Below are 17,526 nucleotides of genomic sequence, written 5' to 3'. Positions count from 1 at the left end.
ACAACCGCTCACAAATTCAAAATCAGTTTTCAGTTTTCTTCAATGGAGACTTACTAGGTATACAAACCACACCAAAGGGTATGCCCAATGCCCAACAGTAGATGACCATTTTTGAAGATGTTTTGTTTTGTCCCATAATGCCTTATCTGTTTTTCTTTCCCTTTACAGGTCTTTTGTTCATGTACTATGGTTTATAATTATGTGTTTTTATGGTGTGTGTGTGTGTGTGTGTCCTTGCACACACACACCTATTATGTAATTCTTATTGTTCCTCTTTGTTCTGTTTTATTCTAGTTGCCTGGGGGGGGGGGCATTTTGTTTCTTAAAGAGCAAGAAAGGAGGCATGGAGTTGGACATGTGAGAAGGGGGGGAGGATCTGGGAGGACATGGAGGGAAAGAAACCATGATCATAATATGGGAAAAATTATTTGCAATAAAAAAAAAGAAAAAAAAAAAAAGAAATTTGCTTAAGTTATACAGGGAAACCCTGTCACAAAATACAATGGCTAGGAATGCAGCTCAGAGAGTGAGTCATAAACCTGGCTTTCCCCAACATAGCAGAAACAACAGCAGCCTAGAAAAAAAATAATCTAATGATCTTTTCTACTATAATAAAAATAATCATCAATTTGATTTTCTTTTTCTCCACTTTCATAAAGATGCTTTTCTCATACAATATATCCTGATTGCAGTTTCCCCTCGCTCAACTCTTCCCAGTATCACCCCTCCCATCACATGTGTCTCTCAAGAAGATGCAGTGATCCACTTGGATACTGGAGTTCAGTTGAAGAGAGGGAGGAGAGAGAGGAAAGATCATATGAGCAAGGGAGTGGGAGGTGGGGTTGTCAAGATCATGATGGGGAAAACCACAGAGATAGCTGACCAGAGATTTTGGTAGTTCCTGAACTCTGGACTGACACCTGGGGGACCTGCATGGGACAAAACTAGGTCCTCTGAATAAGGGCTTGATCTATTTGGGGTATACCCTAGCAGTGGGACTAGAACTTATCCCAGATACATGAACTGGCTTTTTGGAGCACATTACCTATGGTAGGATACCTTGCCCAGCCTGACTCAGGGAGGGAAGAGCTTGGTCCTGCCTCAACATGGTATCACAGACTTCAGGGACTCCCCAAGGAAGGCCTTATCCCCTCTGAGGAGTAGATGTGGGGGTGGAATAAGGGGAGGTGAGGAAAAGGGAGAAGGAAAAGGAGGGGGAACTGGGGTTGGAATATAAAACTAATAAAAAATAAAATACAGAAGAGGCTTCTAAGAGCTAACAATAAATAAATAAATAAATCATAAGATAAAAACTATCACATCCAAGTTAAATAAGGCAAAACAACAGAAGGAAAAGGGATCAAGAGAAGGCACAAAAATGACCATACCCCACTGAATGTCCCTGATCCCATCTGATCAATTTTATTTTCTTGAAAAACATCTAAACACATGCTTACATGAAATCTGTTATAAAAATTACTAAAAAAATTTTAGGGAGTAGTTTAGTGTAATGGCTAAAACATTCCAAAATGCATGATAAACATTCTATAATACAAACTCTAGAAATGTTACAAAAATGCATCCTGTGAAAAGATAAATATGAAGAATGTGTACACACATGATCAGGACATCACTGCTCAATAATAAGAAAGTATAACATTTATATACCACATTACAATATAAATTAATAGTTTTTGTTTTAGTGATCACTTCTAATGGTACTTCCAAATAAAATTCTGGAGAATGCTATAAAATAAAAAAAGTAAATCTGAATCATTAATACAACTCCCAGGATAGTTAAATGTTCTGGTTATACTCAGATGGTACAAAAATGCCAAAGCTAACTTTCAAATTTTAAAAGAAATACTCAAAGGTATTTTTACTATAAAAATTTTAAGACAAGGATACTTCATCAATCACTTATAAAATGCAAATCTGTGAAACATGAAAAACTTGTAACTATGGCATTGCTTTTTTTTAGTTTTTTAAATTAAATTTTATTTACATATGAGTACATGTGTGTTCATTCACCACAGCACATTTGGATGAGAGTTCTCTCCTTCAAGCTATGAGTCCAAGGATCAAACTCAAGTTTATCACATTAGGCAATATAAACTTTTATCTACTAAGCCATCTCATTTGCTCTTGAAATTTCTTAATGGGTGGCTTTTAATCTTAGTAGTCTACCATTTTGTCTATAACATGACTGAAATGAACAATTGAACAGTTTCTTGGATTGCTAACAGTAGATAACATTCTCTAATAAACAGTTCATCCAGTTTGGGCACAATCTAATTCACATTTTACTTTTAATTCAAGTGCAATTAATTTTTATTTGTTCATTATTTTGCATCTTTTGGCAACACTGATCTAGAGAAAATACACTGTCTGAAGGGTGAAGCTCTATTTCTTTATATATTTTAAAAAAGGGAGTATTTTAGGTTATTCTCACAATAAGTTGGAATAATTTAAAGTATAATTAAAGAGTAAAAGCATTTCAGGATTCCAAATGAAAACATTATTATTTAACTGTATTACAACTTGTCCTTTTCTAAAAAGAGGGAAACTTTTTATTACACAGGATGCTGGACACATATCTGAAACCCTCAATTCACAGTAAGCAGCCCAGAGCAGTTGCTAGAAGCCTATTACTGCTTATAAAACCTAGTTCCGCTGTTGGTGGAACAGCACACAATGACAAACAGCTTCCCTGCTACAAAGGTGGCAGGAAATCTATCAAACTGAACAATAAAATTGCAATTGAGTTTCTTTGGCTTTTTATAGCTGCTGCATATATCCTGATGAAACTGCAAAAGCAAAAGCCATCCAATTCTGCAACTTAGTTCTTTACAAGTCAGTTCTTCATCAAGAACTACAATATAAATTTGAGATACTAAGGCCCAAATACACTGCAAAATGCAAAAAAGCAAGCTTCATTATAACACATGCAACAAAGTACTTAAAATGCTTTTAAGTGCATACTTTCACAGATAGAAAATTTGATTACAAAAACTTCAACAGAATTTTTAGCATGCTACAAATTGTTCACCTCCTCAACTTAATAGTTCATACCAATCTCTAACTCTATTATTCATATGAAGAGCCTCAGAGCACAAATTGTCCATTTTAAAAATAACATTTCAACAACAACAAAAAAAGAATTAATGTAACAGTATTCAAACAAGTTCTTTGTATACATTTTTGGGAAAAGAAATACCTTTTAACTTTTAATCAATGAAGAAAATCCCACAAAGAAAATGAAAATATGTGTGGAAAACCAAAATTGAAAGTTGAAATTACATGAGCCAACTTGAAACAAGTTTTTCTTTGCCCTCTCACAACTCCATTTGGTAGTCTTGTTGTGTTTTTTTGTTTGTTTGTTTTTCTTTTTTTAATATATCATCATGGCAAAAATGTGGCAAATCTAGTTTTACTATAATTTAAGAATACAAAAATAAAAATACTCCACGATTTCTTCAGGCAGCATTTCCTTTAAAAAGGAGGCAGAGGACTGGCTTTTATAGGAAAGTAGACACAAGGCCTTTCCTTAAAGCAATTATTTTCTTTGCAAAGCAGTTTTTAGATCTGTTTCAAATCAAAAGACACTGAAGTAAAGAAAAATGTAAACTAAACAATGTCTGCCTCATTGCCCTACATGTGGAATTGGGGTGGGGGGGATGGGAGGGGAGGGTGGTCAGGATGCATGTGAGGGGGGAGAGAAGGTAAGAGGAAGAGATGGAGGGAGGGAGAGGGAACTGGGATTGACATGGAAAATAAAAAAAATTAAAAAAAAATAAAGAATGTCTGCCTCTTCTCTTTGACCACTCTGTAATTATTCTATATAATCTATGTCTAGGATAAATAAATAAATACATAAATAAGCACTGCTTGCAAATACTACATAAAAAAATATATTTGCTCCTTTTGACATTTTCTGTATATTTAAACTCAGAAAATGGTAAACAGATTTTTATAATGAAAAATTTATTAAGAAATCATAACTGAGGTACACATTCAATATCTCCACATAGCCTTGTCTAAGAAGTAAAACATCTTATACTACATTATCAGCTTAATGTGAATATAGAGAGGGAAGAATTTTATAAAAACACTAAAGTATTTCCTGTATAATCAGAGGAGTATTCAAACCTCTTTAAGCATAAGAGCTTATTTTATGTATGTGTATACAGCGTGTGTGCATGCGTACCTACATGGGTTCGTGCATGTGTGGGTGTGCGCATAGGTGTGTTTTGGAATTGGGTCTCTACAGTACCCGGGCTGCTCTTGAACAAAGGATCATCTTCCACAGAGCAAAGAGCAGATTTATAGCCTGAGGTATAGCCTAGTAGTAGAGAATTTGCATGGTATGTACAAGGCTTTGCATTTGATCCCCAGACCTAATAAATTCTTCTAGGCTTCCCTCCACCACAAGAATAAGATTTTGGGTTGGACAAAGAAAACTATAATAAAATGTGCATCCTAAATTACTCTGAAAAAGTGGTCCAACATCATACTGTGAGTGGCCATAACACAGGTGCTTTCATAAGCAGACACTGACACTATTCATGGCTTCTTGATAACAATGAGTTGTTTAATCATACACAGAATAAACCAAGCTAAAGTAAACAATGATGGTTCCTTTCCCTTTCCACAACAAACATTTAATGTCACTGCTAATAACTCAGCACCAAGCACAGTTCTATGGATCATATGAAGAAATGTTAATAGCTGCAAGAGGAGAATTCATAGGTTTCACAGGGACATACATGGTTAATGTTGGTTCACACTGGTACATGATACATAGCATTCTCCTTCATACAAGTCACACAACTCAATGCAAACCTAGTCACCATTTTTTCCTCAGTGACACTACCTCTGTGTCTTTACACACTCTGCTTCCTCTACCAGAATGTTACCTATTCAATCTACATGAATCCAATTTATTCCTTAAGACTGTGTTCAATATCACCTGTTACACAACTTCTCCATGCCCACAGGTAGAAGTAATCACTCTTTTTTCACTGTGTATATCTCTTCTGGAGTATTTGCACCCTTGAACCTTATATACAGTCCTTTTATCATATATGTTTTCTCCCCTTAGAAAACAATACCTTCCAGGATAATACATGTTTTAGATTCTTCTTTCAACTTTCATAATATCTAGAGAAGTATTCAAATAAAAGCCAGAAGGAACAAAACAGTGAATATATATATATATATATATATATATATATATATATATAGAGAGAGAGAGAGAGAGAGAGAGAGAGAGAGAGAGAGAGTGAAAGAAAACTGTATGGAAAAGAGCAGAGAATGAGAATGAAGCCAGGACACAGAATGACTGAGAATGCTGAAACAAAAATCAACCAAACAACAGAGCACAGAGACGAGTGGAGATGAAAGACATGCAGCCCCACTAAAGGAGAATCAGACAGGGTAAAGAAGGTTCACAGCAGAGACACACTGAGTAGAGAGATTAGAGAGAACAGAAAAAGATGTAAGATGGTAATACTGGTTGAGAGAGAGAAGACAGAGACACAGAGAAAAACAGAAAGCTGAGCAAGCAGACAATCATGGAGGTACAGATCATACTAAATGTCGAGGATCTCCCAACCACAATATGAGGTGCGGGAGACTGATGCATACAATTAAGAGAGACTGACGAGAGACACTACAAAAATTATAGGCTGTAAATTCAGACAGACTGGGTGAGCAGATTAAGTTATCATTTAAAACTGAAGTCCTAAAACAATGTAAAGGATTTGGGTAAATAGAAAGGACTGTGTAAATATAGAATTAACACAGCATGGCATATTTGAAAATAACTATAACTCTACAGCCAGAGTGTAGTTTCTTATCAAGTAGTAAAAGTCAAAAATACTTTTATCAATGGCATCAATGCAAGACAAGAGAAACATATGTGAGAAAATAATTTAAAAAAAAAAAGAACTTGCTGTTAAAAAAATAACAAACTGCCTATGGAAGGAAACAACAAATTATTTTTAAATTGATATATCCCTAATCTTACATGAGGTATATGGCATTATATTGTCTGGGTAGAAATCTTCAAGAAAATCCAATTCCATAGTTATGTAGCTAGACAGGAGAACTTCACAGATTCTCCAAAAAGATCTCAAAAATCTTCTAGTGACACTAGCCATCCTTTCTAAGGCAAATCTATATATATATATATATATATACACTCAGAAAAGAAGGAAAAAAACCTTTCCTGACCAGCAATCTCAATAGATCGCTCTGAAATCTAATCTAAATGTATATGGTATTCAAAAGCAACTCAATTTTTCTCATTATCTCTCTGTAAAGGCTAAGAATCTATTAACAGAAAATCAACCCAGATTGCAGCAGCCAACACAGTTGAGAGCAACATAGTCAGCTTTCACAGTACAAACCAAAATAAAGTACATAGGGATGGAAAACCGTTGCTGTACAGGATCACATTCTGGGCAGCTGAGGCTTTAAGTGTCATGTGGGTCTACAGGGGATACTCAATTTATCCTTGTAGTGCAAAAATAGCATATGTTAATAAATAACGAGATGAGAGTGATTACATTCCAGAATCTTTATTTGTAACAGGCATGATTTTCTCCTTGGACCATGCTTAGCTGAAAAGTGCTTTGAACTAACCTGATCAGTCTCAAAAACCTGGTGCATGGAACAGAGGCACTTTATAAAATCAGATATGTTCTTATTTCCCACTAGATTTTCTTAGGATTTATTTTTTATTATTTAATTATGTGTATGTATGTATGTGTCTGCATGTGTGATTGTGCATATGAATGCAGATGCCCTCAGAGGCCATAGCTATTGGGTACCCTTGATGCTGGAGTTACAAGCATTTGAGCCACCTGACATGGGTTCTAGTAACTGAACTTGGTCCTCTAACAGAGACCCTTCTCTATCCTTTGTACTAGGATTAAAGACCTGCAGAACCACATAATATGAAAACATCAAATAAAAATTTAACCTTGGCAAATATCTAAACTCCAAACAAAGTGATGAAATGACGTGAAGCAATAAGAAGGTATATACTGCAGGAAAAGTATAAAGAAGAAACAGAAATAGTAACATCAAATTACTTTAGTAGAGACTGAGAGTAGGAGATAAAATGAAGAATAATAAACAAAATATTTGAGAAGGAATATTTAATTTTACATATTTAATTTTAAGTACATACGTTTTTTATATCCTTCTATTAAGCTAAAAAACAAACAAAGAACAGGTTGGGAGAGGTGACATAAGCCTACCACTCAGCAATTAGGAGGTAGAGAGACAGGAGGATCACAAGTTCCAGGTCACCCTTGACTAAAAGTTCATGGTCATCTTGTATTACATAAGATGTTGTGTTAAAAATGGAAAAACAGGAGAGTGGTTTCTTTAAAATCAAATTTTTACCTGTCTTTGACCAGAGCAAAGTGCAAATATAAGCCAAAACTTTCCTTTTATTCAACTTTACAGTTACAAGGGGAAAAAAAACAAAGCAAGACAAGAAAGACTCCCATCTTTGAACATGGTGCGCCACCTTGTGTTCAAAACTTCCTGACAACAATTAAAAAAAAAAATCAGAGAAAAATATCAGAGCGTGGCATACATGAAAATATAAATTCTTATATGCCCTGACATGATGTATAGCTTTACTTAGTTTAAACACACATAATGCTGAAACTTGAAAATAATTGTTTTAGATCTAAATAAGTTAGAAACATTCTTATTAATGCCTTTTTAGTTTTTACTTCACTATATTTTCAGAACATAACTTTCCTTTTTTTAAACTATTAATATTTTATTTGTGTAAGATTTAAAATTATAGGTACTTAACATACACTTCCATAAAGCAACTTACCTTTGAATGTGTGATGGATAAGGTGTCCACCCATACTCGCCAGCCACCCCACTCATATTTGACTGCATGGTAAAGCAGGATTCTGAATATGGCATATACCATTTCTGTTATCTTTTGCTCATCTGAATTCTTGGGATTAAAATAGCAGAGAGAAAGCATCCATTCTTGCCACACAGAGCACTGTAGCAAGCTCCTAAAAGTTATTTTAAAAAATATTGAATTACTAAAAACTATAAAATTACAAGAATCATAAAGAACAAATAAAGGCAGGAGGAGGGGGCAAGCCAGGTGGGATAGCCCACACCGTTAATTAAATTACAGGACTCATGAGACAGAGGAAGATGGAGGGCGACCTGGTCTACAGAGAGAGTTATGGGACAGCCAGGACTATACAAAGAAACCCTGTCTCAGGATGGGTGGGGTGCAAGGGATAACATAGTTATCTATAATACATTCAAAGCAGTTCTAACAATGTGGTAATAAAATTCTAACTCCTATTTGTTACTTACACACACTTATAAGGAGGAACTTTTCTATGACAGACTAGAATCATCCAAAAGTAGGTATGAATACTATAAATAAATGCTTTCAGTTCCAGCTTACCTCCTGTTTTCTCTACTGTTATTAAAAAGTTTAATCATGTCAGAAAGAAAGGCTCGGCGAACCTCTATGCTCTCGGGGCACTGGGGAGAATTTCGAAGTAGGGTCGCAATTACTTTTAGTATCTCTGTAAGACAGTTCATAAATAAATAAAAAACCAAATGAAACAAAAATTCATGAAGGTAGACTAATATAAGCAATTTCTTTAGCTTTTCTTTATAAATGTCTACTGAAAACATTTTACAAAAATTGGAGAAACATGCTAACTTATACTTTATTTTAAAGAATCTTTAAATTTATAGAAAGGAACTATATTCATTACAAAGAACTTATAAACAATACATTGATTTAATGTCATATTGATTGCCTCTTCCTCTCCAAAAAAAAATGGAACCCTTAGCATGATGAAGCAAGTGCTTGATCCCAGCCAGAGTTGCATTTTATATAGTCCAATCAATATGTTTAAATTATAAATAAACAAAATGTCTAGTCTCTACCAAAGATCTTAAAAACAAACAAAAATCCCCATTATAACCAAAATTTTGAGAAATTTTTACTCTGCAACAAAATGTTTACACAGTCTTTTTGCTACAAAGTAAATTTTTTAAGCTCTAAATATTTCTTCTCTAATTTTAAAGGTAAAATTAGAAAAATAATACAAAGAAAAATGAAACCTACTCAACATCCCATTCTCCACAAAATACAAATAAAACTTCTACTGAATGGACTTTTTGTATGGAAAGAACTTTTTAAAGCACTCAATCTGAACTATACAGATTATTAAAAATAGCTATAACTACAAATTTAAACAATATGCCAAACTTTACCTGTCTAATTAAAAGTGTAAGAATTCTACATCAGCCCTATGTCAAGAATTCTGATAAATGAAATTAAACATTCAAAATAACAAAATGAGGATACTCTTCCAAGGAATTAATGATATTTTTATATTAATTTCTAAATTCTTCTGATAACTTCAAATTTTTCTACCTAAACTAATACAATGATGATGGTATTCGTGATAGTAATATCGCTGTAATTCACTCTAAGGATATGCTATCCTAGGGCACTGTTGAATGAAAATACATTGAATAACAGAGCCACAGGGCCACAGGATTTTCACAGTAATGTAGACACTACTTATCTTCACTTTAGAGTTCATAAAAGTCACAAACCAGTAAATGGGTAAAGAGTTGAACCCAGGAGCCTCTATCTTTTTTCTTTTTCCTTTTAATGAATATGGGAGTCTTGCGTACATGTATGTCTATATACCAAGGAACTGGATCCTAGGAGTATAGTTACAGCCAATCGTGAATGCTATACTAGGGGTTCTGGGATTTGAACGTAAGCCCATGAGAGAAGAATCAGTGTGCTCTTGACCACTAAGCCACCTTCCTCAAACCCCAGGTGAGCTGTACCATGTTATATACTTCCTGATTTCCTGAGCCACTTGGTTAGGCATTAAAGTGTCAAATGTTAGGGTTTGAATGCATCCTCTCCAAATGCAGGTGCTATCCACATGACAAGGCTAAGAGATGGGGCATTAAAAGTAACCAGGCTGAAAGCTCTCCAATTAATGAGATGAAGGCCATTTTTTAAGACCCCAGAGCAGCTTTCATCTTGCTGGCTCTGTCTTACTCAGTGGGCAGAGCAGCCCTCACCAAACCAAATAGAGAGCCTTCAGCTTGGACTTCTGAGCATACAAAATTTGGGGGGAAAAAAGAAAAAGAAACTATACTCTTCTTGATTTACCCAGTCTCAGCTACTATGTTAGAGTAGCAAGGTCTAAGTTGTTAAAATAATCTAAAATTCTTACATTTAAATTTTTTCCTTTTCACTCTAAACAATGAATGATAACATATGACTTGGAAAACAGAGGAAAAATAAACATCAAAGTTTCATGCTTTTAAAATTGATATAGCACACTATACACAGAAACACAAAATGTAACTTAATTTTACAATTCAACCCCATACAAAAAGTAATTAAAATTCTAAAAGTCTTCTGAGTTACTCTGATGACAAATTCTTAAAAATAAGATGAGACATGAACATGTCCAGCATGTAATAATTTTAAATAAGATTTAAACAAGACTGTGTCCCCCTATCAAATTTGGCATTCTTTTGCTGACAGTAATTTAAAATTAAAAATTGTCTCACACTGTTTATATAATTTAACTCGTATTACTAAATACCATAATAAAAACTTTTCGGAAAAATCAAAAAGGAAACTAAACCAAGATCATATAAATATAGTAATTGTGTCAATTTGTCATAACATTCTATATAAAACATAGCTATAACTATTATAATTCATTCCTTGAGAAAATAGCTACTTGCTTCACTAATATTAACTTTCAGCTTTGTGTACAGAATTTATTTTTAAAGAAGAAAAAGTAATTTTAAAATATGTAAAATACATACGAGGGTTTTGTATTTTTACTGTAGAATCAGGATCTGGATGCTGTTTATGAACCACCTGAGTACAGATCTGTTCTATAAGAATCTGCAAAGGTAAACAACAAATTGCATTAGCACAACAGCTGGGTGTGTATCACTGTTATGGAAGTCTAAGCACAATATGAAAGCTCTGTGTGCAGCTGGGCATAGGACTCATGCCTGTAACTCCAGCTCTAGGGAGACTGAGGCAGGAGGACTGCCAAGACTTTACAGCCTATCTTGGATACATAGTTGGATTCTTGAACAGCCTGAGCTTCAAAATGAGATTCTGTTTCGAATATATGATTTATTACATAATCCTATATTTTCAATACTAAGTATTTTACACACATAAATGCCTGTAACACCATAATGCTATTTTTACTTCATTATAAAATGAAACATCAAATAATCAACACAGTCGAACACAGTGGAACAAACACAAACAAAAAAAATAAGGCTAACTAGATTACTTAATAATTTATGATTAGTAAACTTTTAAAATGCAGCCATATTATCTTTATATAATTTAAGCGATACATTATAAACAAATGATCTCATTTTATTTAAATACTGACAATGATATAGACATCATCATAATAAATTAATTCATAATTTCTAACTACATTCTTACCTCAAACAGAACATTATATGTGGTCATTGTGATTAGATTTGTCTGAAGCATGAGTCTCTCAGCTAGCAATGAAAACAACCCATGCCCAAGCATGACTTCAGCTTTTCTCCTAAGATAACATGAAAGAAATTATAAAATACATGGTTTTAAGGCTCATAACTAAATAAAGGAAACACAGATTTTTTATTATAAATTCCAACTCAATTACTCTCATAAGATTCTTCAACCTGTAACTTCTCCTTAATTTTTATTTAAATTAAAAACAATCTTATTTTACATACCAATCCCAGTTCCCTCTCCCTCCTGTCCTCCCATTCCCCCCACCTAGAACTTTCAGCAAACCACAGTATAAGCATGTATGGAGTTCAAGAGGCAAAAGACATAGTTCTGGTACGGCATAGCAAAAACTTGAACTAAATTATTCAGAGGAGTTATCTGTTGCTGCTAACTAGGGCACATGAATGCTTCAGAATCACAATGGGGTGGTATGGAGGGGGGGTGTACACAATTTAGGAAATTGAACACTATAGCAATGTGCACTAAAATTAACATTCTAGGCATAAACTTTAAAACTAGTAATCACAAAATTTCATTCTACCCTGGTGTCAACCAACTTTTTCTATATAGTAATATTTATGGACCATATGGTCTCTGTCACATCTCAGCATTGTTTTTTCATACCATGAATACAGGCACAAATGATATGCAAATAATAGTGTGGTTGTGATATAGTGAAACTTTACCGGGTTCAGAAACACTACAGTTTACCACAATTTGTTCTACCTCCAAAATTCAAAGTTCTATAATAAACAATGATGGAGTAATAGATGAATATGCCGAATGTCACATTTGGGCTACTATTATCAAGGTAAACGAGACAGATAATATACAAGGTGATTCAGTTCACCAAAATAAAGCCTTCAATGCATTCATACTAATCTTATAAAAAACTAAACACATAAATAACATCAGAACCTAAATACTCTCATTCAGTTTTCTTTAAAATGTACAATAATGGCATGAAACTTATATGGCAATTTAAGGCTAAATATTAAGTAATCTGCACCACAACAACAAAGAAAGGAACTAAAGGAACCACAAAACAGAATCCTTATTCCAAAGCTTTAAATAAATAATATGCAACAGTTCATTTTAGATTTTATACATACTCACTTTGGGGCCAGATGTTTTAAAAAGTAACCCAGTGCCTTAAGTGCTTGTACTCTGATTCCTTCACTTTTTGATGCCAGAAGTTTATAAATAACACTGAATAAATAAAAATTAAGAACAAAATAGTCTAAATATAATTTTCAAGGTAAATATCATTGCAAACTCATTTCAAATTGTATGTAAGTAAATTTAGCATATTATTTCTGACATCTACAATTCTTTTAACTCAAGCTTTAGATCCTTTTAGTGAAAACAAATCAGAATTAACTAAATATTCCAAAAAACACAAGTGACTTCTTACTGTACAAAGCTAGCTTAAAACACTATTTAATGGTAGCACATACTTAAAAGACAAAAGATTTATACAATCTGAAGAGAAACCAGAGTATGGTATCACATACTTAAAATTATGAATAATTATCATCACCATTAAAACAAAGGTATGAACCAGTAATGTGTGATCATCAGAAAAGAAAAGACACATAAATAGTACAAATTTGTTTTTAAAATAATTGATTATTAGATATGGTGGTAAATGCCTCCAAGCCCAGCACTCAAAGCTGAGGCAAGAGGATCACCATGAAGTATAGGCTATATAGGGAATCCTACATAGGGAGAAAACCCATGCATGCACTGTAAAACTAACTAGAGACATATGACTAAGAAAGTCATAGGCCCTAGAAAGGAACTTACTCCTGTTTGTTGTAAAGTCAAATTGACGTAATGTCAAATTGCCTTCTAAATACCTATGTTTCTTCCCATAGACAAATGGGACTCTCTTTGATGTGAGTGGTTGTGAATATAAAGACTCATGCCTGATCAAGACACTGAGAATACATAACTGCTGAGTATGTAAACAAGACGTTTATGCTACACACTCGAAAGTTCAAGAAAACATTACAGAAGAGAATAGGAACAATAAGAGTTGGGAGACAGCCAGGGGTTATAAAATGCCATCTTCCCAGTCTGACACGGTTCTTGTAATCCTGAACCCACCCACAGCAGCTCTGGTTACCTGCCTAGGCCCTGACAAAGCTGGCAACAGGGCCGCACAGGACTGGCCCTGTCAACAATCAGTTATGAATGGGGGAAGGGTTCTTTGGGTCGCAACTCTTCCTGCAGAATTATTGGCTACTGAAAACTCCTGGAAAAGAGGCAGACACTGTCTTTAGATTATACCCACTTGTGAACCCAACCAAAAGCCAATGCTTAGTTCCACGGATGGGTTACACAGATGGCCCAGTAGGTTAAAAAACAAAACAAAAAATTATGAACATGAGAGCGGAATTTTTAGAGAGAAGGAGACTGACAGGAATAAGAGGCAGAATAATTAAAATGTATTTTATACATGTTTGAAAATGACAAAAAAATTAACAAAATATATAATGAAACAAGAAAAACCAGTTTTTAGTGAGGGAGGGATGGAGGGAGGGAGGGAGGGAGGGAGGGAGGGAGGGAGGGAGGGAGAACTGGGATCGACCTGTAAAATAATAAATTTAAAAAAAAAATGCTTCGACTCCAAAATTTAAGTTCAAGGACAAGTTACTGGGGAAAAGGATTTCTATTTTTGTTTCCACAGAAAATGAAAAGATGTGAATTCCTTCCAGACTAATGTGGTTTGATCACGCCAGACCGCCTGAAACAGAGTACCAGGTGATCCTACATTCAAAACAGCTGGACAAAGAAGCCTTGCAGGCTACAGCCAGGATTTCTGCATCTTCTTCGAATCCCCCATGACAGCGCCCCTTACCAGCAGTAAGTAGTTTGGAAAGAACAACACCCAAATTCCCAAATATTGTCTATAAATGTTTGTTTTCATTTAAATGGACTTAGTTATTAAAAAAAAACAAAGAAAAACCAATTTTAAAATAATAAAAATTTTTAAATTAAATGAAATAATCCCAAAGTAAAACAACAATAAAGTCTCAAAAATATTAATATAATCTTAAAAGAAATCTGAAGGCCTTCTGATATTAAAATAAAGAACACCAAAGGAAAATGTAAATGCCTTATTATAACTTTCTTTTCTACATAAACATTTGTAACAAAGATAAAAATTAGCATTTTATGACTACTTAAAAGTTAACATATGACAAGCTAAGGGTACACACTTTTAATCCCAGCACTAAAGAAACAAGAGCAGAGGGACTGCTGTAATTTGAGAGCAGTCTAATCTACATAACAAGTTCCAGGGTAGCTGGTGCTACATAATGAGACCCTGTCTAAAAAGTAAGAAGAAAAATATAGCATCTTTCTAGGTAAACTGCTCCATCTATTAATATATTGATAAAAAATAGAATAACTTATATAACTTAAGACTCCCAAAAAATTATGAAATACCTTATTTTAATGAGTTTAGAAATCTTATATTATTTACTGCTATAAACTCTTTTTATAACCCAGAATCAAATAGTATGTCTCATATTTAAGAATCTAGTATTGCCAAAGTATATTAAATATAATTAGAACTCTCCAATATGCTCTTACCGTAACCCATTCCTTTGGTCAAAAGCAGGAATCATGGAGTTAGGATGCTCTGCCATTAATGCAACAAGCAACTGTAAAACATCCATTAGATTGTCGTCCTAGAATTATGTTTAAAAAAAAAAAGTTAAGAATAAAATGAAGAAAAAAAATCAATGCTTTGAATACTGAAAACTTCTGAAACAATATAAATTTTTACTTTAAATAAGTAGGCAAATCTACAATATACCAGTTTTGAACAAATGATGTTCTTTAAATATTTTATTTATTATTAAGGTACTTACTTATAATTATACTTTAAATATATAGCTCACAGTATATTCCAGAAGATAGTGAGTTTTTCTTAATCATAGAGATAAAATAGCTTTTATGTTATACTATATCACAATACCCTTACAGCATATTCTGTAGAAATAGTGTATCTAACTTAATGAACTGGTTTTTGTTGTTGTAACCCACATTGACAGCTCACAACCAGTACCCGGGAGTCTAATGCCCTCCCTCTTCTGGCCATCAAAGCACCAGGCTCACACAGAATGCATTGATATACATATCAGCAAAACATATATACACATGAAATAAATAGATAGGTAAGAAATGTCTGAACCCATTTGATTTTCAACTAAGCAATTTTAAATTCCATTACAAATATGATTTGTTTAACAAAATATCTAAGCATGCAAAAATCAAAAAGAAGAATGCTATGAATTTTAAATCCAATCATTTTCAAGTCTACTTTTCTCTTTGTTTCACTAGTTCCTAACAATATGCTTTAGTGTACTTTACTCACTAAATATAATCCAATTCTAGCAACTTCTGAAAACCTTTCATAATGCTTCTCAGAGCCATATTATGCCAATAAAAACCACTAAAATAAGGATTTATTAACATCTAAATAGAGATTTATTTTCCATGACAGTGATATAATTAGTAAAGATTTTCTTAATGTTTTTACTTTTTTTTAAAAAACCCTAGTAAAGCTTAAAATTATAAAAATTGCCAAGTCAGAAATTCAAGTATTACCTCATGCATTGTCAGCAGATAATTAAGAATTGCCTGTAGCTCATCTTCCTTTACTCCAGAATCCTTCAGAAAAATAATACACTTAGCTTTACACACACCAAAAAAAAAAATCATTTTTAAAATAGAAGCCATACACAAGGATTAGACAAATTCATCAGATACTAACACAAAAATCTAGATTTAAAGTAAAGTTATGAAAAATCACAAAAGACATACAGACTTGCCAAAATCTAATGTGACATCTAGTTAGTTAGCACAGAATAAAAAATAAATAAGAGATAAAATGGTGAAAATATACTGCACAAGCCAGTAATCTGAGCACCTGTGCCTCATAAGCAAACAACAGACCTTGTGTTAAACAGGGACTCTAAATGTCTGACAAATTAAAAACAAAAATGAATACCCTTGAGTTCTCATGGAAATTTATATAACATATATTAAAGAGCCAACCTCCAATTCTGAAGTGATTTATGTATACCCAAGAGGAACAAGAATGAAAAACAGAAGATGAAAGAAACATCTCTCAGCAAAGTTTCTGTCATATTTTACTGTTAAAGAATAAACAAACAGAGACCATATTTATGGGAAATTATCTGCTAGAACATGTAGCATGAAACAGGGGAAGAAACAAACTTACCTTCATCACTAACTGCTTAATGAACATCAGTAAGAATGCTCTCAGAGAAAGTATTTCTTTCTGATTGGGTCTTGGGCCATCTTTAAAGATATACACAATTAGTATTTCAAAGATCTCAAGGCTAACTAAAATACAATGCTTTCATTTCTAAGAGCTTTTCATTTGTTTAAAAAACAAAATAAGAGCTAAGCATAGTGGTACAAGCCTTTAAACCCAGCACTCAGAAACATAAGCAGGCAAATCTTTGAGGCCACCCTTGTCTACAGATTGAGTTCTAAGCCCACCAGGGCTGAATAGTGAGACAATGCCTCAAGATACACACACACAGCGTCAATCTTCTAAAGAACGGCCTTCCATTTTTCACAGTTGAAAGGCTAACATTCACTTTCACATTCAACTGTATATACAATCTCTAAAAGCACAAATAGGTCATTGTGTCCACTGTATCTGACACAGCTTTTGGACTCCTGCATACAAAGGGCATAAAGTAGGAAAGGCCTAGCTGGGAAGAACAGGGTGGCAGGAGCAGAGGAAGAAAAAGAAAAAAGAGATGCTCTTGGGAAGTGAGTATGATCAAACACAGGGTATAAATGAAAACATTGACAAAAAATAATTTTTGGAAGTTCATACTCCTAAGAAGTGAGTAGATTTCAAAAATAAACATAAGGAGAAAAACAAC

General features: G+C 33.7%; 2 protein-coding genes across 10 annotated transcripts in view; one reads left to right on the top strand and one right to left on the bottom strand.

Annotated features, from left to right (window-relative positions):
• The window catches only part of Kirrel1 (kirre like nephrin family adhesion molecule 1), a 1,148,154-nt gene that overhangs the window by 801,500 nt on the left and 329,128 nt on the right, over positions 1-17,526 (top strand). The window lies entirely within an intron of this gene.
• Lrba (LPS responsive beige-like anchor protein) overlaps positions 1-17,526 on the bottom strand; it is a 552,647-nt gene that overhangs the window by 441,287 nt on the left and 93,834 nt on the right. For all 6 annotated transcript variants that reach the window (XM_051199359.1, XM_051199362.1, XM_051199361.1 and 3 more), the window contains 8 exons: positions 16,848-16,927; positions 16,211-16,273; positions 15,191-15,288; positions 12,707-12,799; positions 11,534-11,642; positions 10,885-10,966; positions 8,465-8,588; positions 7,862-8,054 (listed from right to left, as the gene is read on the bottom strand). In XM_051199359.1, coding sequence (XP_051055316.1) covers positions 7,862-8,054; positions 8,465-8,588; positions 10,885-10,966; positions 11,534-11,642; positions 12,707-12,799; positions 15,191-15,288; positions 16,211-16,273; positions 16,848-16,927 — 842 coding nt within the window. The remainder of the gene's footprint in view (positions 1-7,861; positions 8,055-8,464; positions 8,589-10,884; positions 10,967-11,533; positions 11,643-12,706; positions 12,800-15,190; positions 15,289-16,210; positions 16,274-16,847; positions 16,928-17,526) is intronic.

This window comes from Phodopus roborovskii, unplaced genomic scaffold (genome assembly GCF_943737965.1).
Source record: "Phodopus roborovskii unplaced genomic scaffold, PHOROB, whole genome shotgun sequence".
Classification (NCBI taxonomy): Eukaryota; Metazoa; Chordata; class Mammalia; order Rodentia; family Cricetidae; genus Phodopus; species Phodopus roborovskii.
The sequence above is the reverse complement of the archived record's forward strand: the minus strand, read 5'-3'. Positions and strand labels throughout refer to the sequence as shown.